General features: G+C 41.0%; 1 protein-coding gene across 1 annotated transcript in view; it reads left to right on the top strand.

Annotated features, from left to right (window-relative positions):
- The window catches only part of LOC112076504 (protein-lysine methyltransferase METTL21C), an 8,460-nt gene extending 5,396 nt beyond the window's left edge, over positions 1-3,064 (top strand). The window contains 5 exon segments of the mRNA XM_070441355.1: positions 40-95; positions 252-374; positions 377-393; positions 2,096-2,213; positions 2,349-3,064. Of these exon segments, the coding sequence (XP_070297456.1) occupies positions 40-95; positions 252-374; positions 377-393; positions 2,096-2,213; positions 2,349-2,764 (730 nt within the window). The 3' untranslated portion in view covers positions 2,765-3,064.
- Positions 3,065-10,929: the final 7,865 nt, after the last annotated feature.

Genomic DNA, 10,929 nt, shown 5'->3' with positions numbered 1-10,929 from the left:
ACATAGTGATGAAGGATGATGAGGATGATGACGATGAAGCAGAAAAACACTAACTCCCGCTGTAGCACCGAGAGTGACTGACGAAGACATTATCGGTGAGGTTGTTGACACCATTATTAAATCCCTAGATACTCAGACTCAATCATTCAGAACACAAGTCTTCCATTGTCAGTACACACCCAGGAAATAGCAATGGTATGATCCATCCCCTATTAGAATGTGAATGAGTGGTTTGTTCCATTCCTGTGTAGAGGAGTTGGACACCAAGGAAGCCCAGCTGGATAATACCCACGTCCCCTGGATACGCCTGGACAGAGAGGTCTACTTCTATGCTGGGCACAAAATCAACATCGTCGAGGCAATGGACTCCCATGGCGAGTGATATGGCCAGCAGTGAGTACAGTTTACACTACATTTGGCGTTATCGCAGGATAAATCACTACATTTGAGTAGTCGCAGGTAATCCTACTTGGCAGTCGGCAGGATAAATCACTACATTTGGCGTTTCGCAGGATAAATCACTACATTTTGGCAGTAATGTCGGCAGGATAAATCACTACATTTGAAGTAGTCGGCAGGATAAATCCTACATTTGGCGTTGTCGGCAGGATAAATCACTACATTGGCGTGTCGGCAGGATAAATCACTACATTTGAAGTAGTCGGCAGGATAAATCCTTACATTTGGCAGTTGTCGGCAGGATAAATCACTACATTTGAAGGGTCGGCAGGATAAATCCTACATTTGAAGTAGTCGCAGGATAAATCGCTACATTTGAAGTAGTCGGCAGGATAAATCACTACATTTAAGTAGTCCGCAGGATAAATCGCTACATTTGAAGTAGTCGGCAGGATAAATCGCTACATTGAAGTAGTCGGCAGGATAAATCGTTACATTTGGCGTTGTCGGCAGGATAAATCACTACATTTGAAGTAGTCGCAGGATAAATCACTACATTTGGCGTTGTCGGCAGGATAATCACACATTGGCTTTGTCGGCAGGATAAATCACTACATTTGCATTGTCGGCAGGATAAATCGCTACATTTGAAGTAGCTGCAGGATAAACCGTTACATTTGAAGTGGTCGGCAGGATAAATCGCTACATTTGAAGTAGTCGGCAGGATAAATCGCTACATTGAAGTAGTCGGCAGGATAAACCGTTACATTTGAAGTGGTCGGCAGGATAAATCCCTACATTTGAAGTGGTCGGCAGGAGTAAATCCTACATTTTGAAGTGGTCGGCAGGATAAATCGCTACATTTGAAGTTAGTCGGCAGGATAAATCACATACATTTGAAGTAGTCGGCAGGATAAATCACTACATTTGAAGGTCGCAGGATAATCGCTACATAATTTGAAGTAGTCGGCAGGATAGAAATCGCCTACATTTGAAGTAGTCGGCAGATAAAATCGCTACATTTGAAGTAGTCGGCAGGATAAATCACTACATTTGGCATTGTCGGTAGGATAAATCACTACATATTGAAGTAGTCGGGCAGGATAAATCGCTAACATTTGGTAGTCGGCAGGATAAATCGCTACATTTGAAGTAGTCGGCAGGATTAAATCGCTACATTTGAAGTAGTCGGCAGTAGAGTGCGGTTACAGTCTACATTTGGCGTTGTCGGCAGGATAAATCACTACATTTGGCTTTGTCGGCAGGATAAATCACTACATTTGGCATTGTCGGCAGGATAAATCGCTACATTTGAAGTAGTCGGCAGGATAAACCGTTACATTTGAAGTGGTCGGCAGGATAAACCGTTACATTTGAAGTGGTCGGCAGGATAAATCCCTACATTTGAAGTGGTCGGCAGGATAAATCCCTACATTTGAAGTGGTCGGCAGGATAAATCGCTACATTTGAAGTAGTCAGCAGGGTAAATCAATGCAACAAACACTCACATGGAACAACAGGTAAGGTGTCTTCTCGCCTTTCAGTTCAGAATGCTCATCTACAGGGTAACAGACAAATGGACTACTGCCACCTAGTGGTGGACCTCTAAAAAGGTCCTACCTGCAACACACATGTGATGYAACACTAGGTGGTGATTGGCTACACATAGTAATATAATGTATTGGCTCCCCTGCAGGCGTTGGCTCTATGTAACTACCTGGAGACCAATACTGATGTGATAGATCTGAAAGGAAAGCAGGTTTTGGAACTGGGATCAGGGACAGGATTAGTGTCTATCGTCGCCAGTCTACTGGGTAAGTCTTACTGATTACCTTTGAGTTTTAGACTCTAATCCTATCAGCTGCTGTATCTGGTGATAGATGTGTTTTGTAGTCAGTTTTCTTGTTCTTCTGCTTCTTAAAAAGCTCCTAATGTAACGTGTCCCCCAGGTGCCCAGGTGACGGCCACCGACCTCCCYGACGTCCTTAGTAATCTGAGATACAACTTGCTCCGAAACACCAGAGGGCGCTCTAAATATACACCTGAGGTGACAGCTCTAACCTGGGGTCCTGAGGTGGAACGCACTTACCCTAGATCCGTGTATCGCTATGACTACGTGCTGGCGGCTGACGTGGTGTATCACCGCGACTTAGAGGAGCTGCTGTTCACCATGAGATACTTCTGTCGTCCGGGAACCACTCTGATCTGGGCCAACAAGGTCCGCCTCAAGACAAACCTGGTGTTCACTGAGGACTTCCAGAACACCTTCAACACCACCCTGCTGGCTGACATGGGAGAGGTTAAGATCTTCATGGCCACATGCAGAGAGACAGAGGAACACCTTCAACACCACCCTGCTGGCTGAGATGGGAGAGGTTAAGATCTTCAAGGCCACGTGTAAAAGGTAGGGATTAAGGAAAGAAGGATGAGGAACTACTGTCGACATTCTGCCGACTATAACCAAGAGTTCCCGTCTTTTCTTCTTCCTCTGAGAAATGCTTGAAGACAGAAGGCGGCCATCTTGGCTAATGGTAATGGACGTTGATGGACTACTGATGATGTCAGTTGTTGATGTTTGATGTTCTACTTACCTGCTATATGTAGTACTTTATTGTTTACTTAGTTTTTACACATGTACTTAGATAGTTTATATTAATATTAAAATGTATGCACTTTGCTGTCTTGTTTCAGTTTGTTTAATCAAATAATAATACCAATAACAACAATAATAAAAATATAATAATAATAATAATAATAATAATGAATATAGTAAGTATGCTGCTGGTGGACCTGAGAAATACCAAACACACTCACAATGGTAGACAATTAGTCTTCCAAATCTTTTTATTCAGAATTATTTCCCCATTTGTGACATAATTCCATTACAGTGACTATGAGAACAAAATAGTGTGTTGGTATTTTCCATATGTGGCCGAATAAAAATATTTATATAAAATAATACTAAATGTAACCGAGTTAAAGAACATACTGTAAACTTACTCTCCACAGCTAGCTTGAAAGGTTTGAATATATATATATTTTAAACGGCTAGCTAATTTAACTAGCTAAACAGAAAAAGCTAGGCTAACATTACTTTAATTCGCCACTTTACAAGCTAGCCAGCTAACTCTTCAAATAAACATACCAGATATATATGACAGAGAGAGATAACTTGTATTTACTGACCTGGTCAGAAAAACTAAATGTCAAATAACATACTGGTCTGGGGGTTGGTCACAGTACAACAATACCACAACAACGTACTGGTCTGGGGGTTGCCTCCAAGCTGCCATTTGAATCAGTTCACCCTGGCAACCTCTGCCCTCTATGATAGGTTAACTTAGAAATGGCTTGTTATTGGTTACCAAGTCAAAAAGTATAAAAGGTCACAGTACAACAATACAACAACAGAATCAGACATTGACATCACTCCCTCTCTCTGTGGACCAGCCATCTCCTTTGGCCCTGTCCCCTCATCAGACCCCCTCATACCGAGCTATGTAGGGCAGAGGCAGGACAAAAAGGGTTTCAGGCTGGATTAGATTTGTTTTTAACGGTCATATCAGAAACCCGAGAGCTGGGCATATCCAGTCAAATTCTCATACCCAGGCCAAACCGCTGACGAAATCAAACCGTTTTAATGGAGGTCAGAGTTAAATCCCCATGTATCCTGGTCCATAGTGGCACCGTGGTTATGTATAGGTATTCCAGTTATGTATAGGATTACCATGTTTATAGTTAGGTATTCCCATGTTTATGTATAGGTATTCACCATGTATATGTATAGGTATTCCCCATGTTTATGTATAGGGTATTCACCATGTTTATGTATAGGTATTTCACCATGGTTTATGTATAGGTATTCACCATGTTTATGTATGGTATTCACCAGTTTATGTATAGGTATTCACCATGTTTATGTTATGTTGTATTCCCATGTTTAATGTATAGGTTTTACATGTTTATGTTAGGTTTCACAATGTTTATGTATATGTATTCACCATGTTTATGTATATGTATAGGTATTCCCTATGTTTATGTATAGTATTCACCATGTTTTATGTATAGGTATTCACCATGTTTAATTAGTAGGTATTCACCATGTTTATGATAGGTATTCCCATGTTTTAGGTACAGTGGGAGAACAAGTATTTTGATACACTGCCGATTTTGCAGGTTTTCCTACTTACAAAGCATGTAGAGGTCTGTCATTTTTATCATAGGTACACTTCAACTATGAGAGACGGAATCTAAAACAAAAATCCAGAAAATACATTGTATGATTTTTAAATAATTAATTTGCATTTTATTGCATGACATAAGTATTTGATCACCTACCAACCAGTAAGAATTCCGGCTCTCACAGACCTGTTAGTTTTTCTTTAAGAAGCCCTCTGTTCTCCACTCATTACCTGTATTAACTGCACCTGTTTGAACTCGTTACCTGTATAAAAGACACCTGTCCACACACTCAATCAAACAGATTCCAACCTCTCCACAATGGCCAAGACCAGAGAGCTTGTAAGGACATCAGGGATAAAATTGTAGACCTGCACAAGGCTGGGATGGGCTACAGGACAATAGGCAAGCAGCTTGGTGAGAAGGAAACAACTGTTGGCGCAATTATTAGAAAATGGAAGAAGTTCAAGATGACGGTCAATCACCCTCGGTCTGGGGCTCCATGCAAGATTCACCTTGTGGGGGATCAATGATCATGAGGAAGGTGAGGATCAGCCGCAGAACTACACGGCAAGGCCTGGTCAATGACCTGAAGAGAGCTGGGACCACAGTCTAAAGAAAACCATTAGTAAACACACTACGCCGTCATGGATTAAAATCCTGCAGCGGCACGCAAGGTCCCCCTGCTTAAGCCAGTGCATGTCCAGGCCCGTCTGAAGTTTGCCAATGACCATCTGGATGCCAGAGGAGGATGGAGAAGGATGTGGTCTGATGAGACAAAAATAGAGCTTTTTGGTCTAACTCCACTCGCCGTGTTTGGAGGAAGAAGAAGTATGAGTACAACCCCAAGAACACCAATCCAACGTGAAGCATGGAGGTGGAAATATCATTCTTTGGGGATGCTTTTTGCAAAGGGACAGGACGACTGCCCGTATTGAGGGGAGGATGGATGGGGGCCATGTATCGCGAGATCTTGGCCAACAACCTCCTTCCCTCAGTAAGAGCATTGAAGATGGGTCGTGGCTGGGTCTTCCAGCATGACAACGACACGAAGCACACAACCATGGCAACTAAGGAGTGGCTCCGTAAGAAGCATTCCAAGGTCCTGGTGGCCTAGCCAGTCTCAGACCTGAACCAATAGAAAATCTTTGGAGGGAGCTGAAAGTCCGTATTGGCCAGCGACAGCCCGAAACCTGAAGGATCTGGAGAAGATCTGTAGGGAGAGTGGGCCAAAATCCTGCTGCAGTGTGTGCAAACCTAGTCAAGAACTACAGGAACGTATGATCTCTGTAATTGCAAAAAAGGTTTCTGTACCAAATATTAAGTTCTGCTTTTCTGATTATCAAATACTTATGTCATGCAATAAAATGCAAATGAATTACTTAAATATACAATGTGATTTTCTGGATTTTTGTTTTGAATTCCGTCTTCATAGTTGGAAGTGTACCTATGATAAAAATTACAGACCTCTACATGCTTTTGTAAGTAGGAAAATCTGCAAATTCGACAGTGTATCAAATACTTGTTCTCCGCCATGTATATTCACCATGTTTATGTATATGTATTCACCATGTTTATGTATAGGTATTCACCATGTTTATGTATATGTATTCACCATGTTTATGTATAGGTATTCCCATGTTTATGTATATGTTTCACCATGTTTATGTATATGTATTCACATGTTTATGTATAGGTTTCCCCATGTTTATGTATAGGTATTCCCATGTTTATGTATAGGTATCCTCCCATGTTCATGTATAGGTTATCCGGCTATGTTTATGACATAGGTATTCACTCATGGTTTATGTATAGTATTGCACCATGTTTTATGTATAGGTATTCACTGTTTGGATTCCCATATTTATGTATATGTATTCCATGTTTATGGTATTCACCATGTTTAATGGTATAGGTATTCACTATGTTTATGTATATGTATCTCCCATGTTTATGTATTTCCAAATGTTATGTATAGGTATTCCATGTTTATGTATAGGTATTCTCGCTGTATATATATAGATATTCAACATGTATATGTTAGGGTTTATTTCCACATGTGTATTATTAGGTATTCACCATGTTTATGTATAGACTATTCCCATGTTTATGTATAAGTATTCACCATGTGTATGTATAGGTATCACCATGGTTATGTATTAGCTATTCCCATGTTTATGTATAGGTATTTCCCCATGTTTAATGTATAGGTATTACCATGTATATGTATTACCATGGTTTATGTGTAGGTTCCACCATGTTTTATGGTAAGGTACTATCCTATGTATCCTGCTGCCATACACAAACATGTTATCTATAGTATTCCCCATTATTTATATATAGTTAATTCACATGTTTTATGTATAGGTATTCATGCCATGTTTATGTATATGTATTCACCATGTTTATGTATATGTATCCTCCATGTTTATGTATAGGTATTCACCATGTTTATGTATAGGTATTCCCCATGTTTATGTATATTCACCATGTTTATGTATAGGTATTCACCATGTATAGGTATTCCCCATGTTTATGTATAGGTATTCCCCATGTTTATGTATAGGTATATGTATTCACCATGTTTATGTATAGGTATTCCCCATGTATCCCGCTCCATAAGGTATTATACAATGTGTTCCATTGTGTATGCATTGGTATCCATTTCTAACAGCAAGCTACTGTAAAAACACTCACTAGAAATACACTGCTGTGACCAGGAAATACATCGAGCATAACTTGAAGCAACAACCCTCTGTCAAACCTATATTTACAAACTGGGATTACTTACTAGTAAACAGAGACTGGGTAATAGTGTGTGTGTGTATATCTCTCCACAGCACTGATTCCAAATTGCTATTACACATGCTGCTTGTAAACAGAGATTGGGTAATGGATGGATGTGTGTCAGATGGTCTCCTCTCTAAATATATCGTTGGGTTGGTATGATGGGATGAGTGTCCAGCAAGAGAAACAGTTTTAATGTCTGTAGAAGGGGTAGAGATAACAGGATAACAGTTTTAATGTCTGTAGAAGGGGTAGAGATAACAGGATAACCGTTTTAATGTCTGTAGAAGAGGTAGAGAACAGGATAACAGTTTTAATGTCTGTAGAAGGGGTAGAGATAACAGGATACCAGTTTTAATGTCTGTAGAAGGGGTAGAGATAACAGGATAACCGTTATAATGTCTGTAGAAGGGGTAGAGATAACAGGATAACCGTTATAATGTCTGTAGAAGGGTTAGAGATAACAGGATAACTGTTTTAATGTCTGTAGAAAGGGTAGAGATAACAGGATAACAGTTGACCATAAGACTGGAGAAGCCACTCATACTGTCTGTAATGTGGGAGAGGAGAGAGATGAGGGTATATTGACAAACGTTCACTGAAAGAGGCTGCACTGATTGTCTTTCCAAGCTATATTGGCCTTTTTATTTGGATATAATTGGGATGAGATGGTAGTCTAGACAGAGTTTCTGACTGAGGCAGTGCATGATGGTAGAAGGGTGTGTATGGTAGTCTAGACAAGAGTTTCTGACTGAGGCAGTGCATGATGGTAGAAGGGTGTGTATGGTAGTCTAGACAGAGTTTCTGACTGAGGCAGTGCATGATGGTAGAAGGGTGTGTATGGTAGCCTAGACAGAGTTTCTGACTGAGGCAGTGCATGATGGTAGAAGGATGTGTATGGTAGCCTAGCAGTCTGCTAGGGGGTTTCATTACAGTAGTTGACTTGTCACAGGGGTGTGAGCTGCCTATTTAATGTCAAGCTAAACCAAGACGGCCCTCTTGAGGTTGATTAGCTTCCCACATAGCCATAAAAGGCGCGCAGAGAAACGTCCACAATGTGGGCAGTTGGCTAGACACAGTTCCTTTAGAAAACAGACACATTTATCCTGCTCATTTTAAAAATGGCTAACAGTCCCTAATCACTACTAGCTTACTTGAGCAATTAATCTTTTACCAGTCAACTCAGCGTAACGATAGCAGTCGAAGGCAAAAGAACAGCCCGTCAAAATGTTACATACCGCAACGTCACGGATCTGAACGATTGGAAAACTATTTCATTTGTAAGATTTTTGACATGACATCCCTGCACTAACTATTCATATATTAAATACTATTTCATAATTCATTAAGTTTCACTTAAACGGATTCAACCTAACTAATTTAGTAACATTGTCTGCTTGAATCTTTCAGGAGTCCTTGATTCTCTTCATTCGCGTTTCGGCCTGTTGCCTAGCAACGGCCAAATCTCCCAAATATGTCCCACATACAACACATACAAAAAAAAAGCGCAAAAATGGGTTCCACGATTGTAAGGCTTTCTGTTTCCTGTTGCCTTAAAAAACATGTGACTTGGGAAGTTTGGATTGATAGTTAAATATGAAAAAATATATGCACTTTTGCTTGTCTGGTTCCAGTTTCTTATAGTCAAATATAAATGGGGGTTATGGGAATAGGAAGTCCTAAGTATGGTCGACTGGTGGATCTGATAACTACATAACCCACACTCATACAAATACTCTTCCAAATACTTTTTATTCATTTGTGACTTAATTACATTACAGTTACTGTGACAGGCAAAACAGCGTGTTGGTACTTTCCATATGTCGCCCAGGCAAGAATATGGTTTATAAAATAATACTACAAAAACTACATTTCCTTAAAATATTAACATTCCGCCAAATATTGTCCGTTAATTGACTAAGTTTTTAGCTGTAATATAAAATGACAAAGACATCCATGTAATATTATCTTGAAAGGTCCTTTTGGACACCAGCAGACGAGAACAGATAGGATGCCTCCCATAATGGTAACCGATTCCCTATATAGTGGCACTTGGCTTTCAACCACAGCCCTATGAAACCCCCATAGGGCTCTAGGTCAAAAGAAAGTGCACTATATAGCGGAAATAGGGTGGTGTTTGGGCCAACGACCGATTATGAGAGGTTGCTTTCTGATAGATCTGAAAAGTTTTTTTTTCCAGTGTTGGACGGGGCAGAAGGTCCTGTGAATTGGTTAAGGCCATTAGGAGACTGTCATTGGGCAACGAGCAAGACAGAATGAGATAGGTATGAACCCTGAACTTCAGACCGTATAACTAAAACCCTCAAATTGCTTGTTTACCAGTACAGAGAAAGGAAGGAGGAAAGGGAGGGAGCGGAAAGAGGGAGGGGTGAAAGTGTTGAAACTAAAACCGAGGACAGCGATCACTGTGGAATCCTGACCAACGGGACGGAGGCTCTGTTCCCAGGGCTTCCAAAGTGGACACAGCACACACACACACACAACCACACACACACACACAGCCACCACACAGCCAACACACACACACACACACACACCACACACCACCCCCAAAAAAACCAACCCCCAAACCCCACACACACACACACACACCACACACACACCACACACACAACACACCACACACACACACACCCACACACACACACACACACACGGTAATAATGGACTGGCATTAAAATATAAAAAGGGGATCAATTTGACGTGGACTCAAAATGGATCAGCTTCAGCTGTTTACTCTTAAAAAGACATAGCGCACAGATTTTAAAACCCATCAGGGAGAATAACAAACAATGTACATCGCGTGTTGATGATGTGTATTATGACGCGTGTCGTGGGCCTTTTACGGACCGGGTTCATTCAGGAGGGTGAAACATTCAAAACGTTGAAAAAAACTATAGAAATGTTCAAGTTAAAAGATGGAAAAAAATCCGATCCGGTTCCGTTTCATCATTTCTATCTACAACTGAACAACAGTGGAGGGTTTTTTAAACCAAGAAGCTCTGAAATGTTCTGGTGTGAAATCTTTCCTCTACGCCGGACCACATTGATTCGAGGCAATTCGGTGCAAGACTTGGCGTACAAAACGCTGACTGTTTTCAGATGGTGTGTTGATGTTTGTGAGGTCAATCCATGACTGCTGTTTGTGTGTGTGTGTTGTGTTGTGTGTGTGTGTGTGTGTGTGGTGTGTGTGTGTGTGTGTGGTGTGTGTGTGTGTGGGGTTGGGTTGTGTAACAGACTGGTCTTAGAAGGGGAGTGTAGTCGGCGGGTACATTGATGGGCAGGCCAGTTCTCTGTGAAAGGTTGGCACAGTGCATCCAGCCCAAGGACCGCATTACCTTGAAAAAACACACAGACGGTGAGAGTCCACAATACAGGAGTAGAACATGTCTCTCTAGCTTTAGGCTCGTTTGTTCAAGTGTTACAGACACAGTAAACCCTGATAGTTCTAAGTCTAAGGAAGTAGAGGTATCAGTAGTATGGACTGCAGTCTGTAAAACACGTTTAACGAAGTAAGTATCAGGTAGTTGGACTGAGGCTGTA

The sequence above is a fragment of the Salvelinus sp. IW2-2015 genome, unplaced genomic scaffold (genome assembly GCF_002910315.2).
Source record: "Salvelinus sp. IW2-2015 unplaced genomic scaffold, ASM291031v2 Un_scaffold3798, whole genome shotgun sequence".
Lineage (NCBI taxonomy): Eukaryota > Metazoa > Chordata > Actinopteri > Salmoniformes > Salmonidae > Salvelinus > Salvelinus sp. IW2-2015.
The sequence above is the reverse complement of the archived record's forward strand: the minus strand, read 5'-3'. Positions and strand labels throughout refer to the sequence as shown.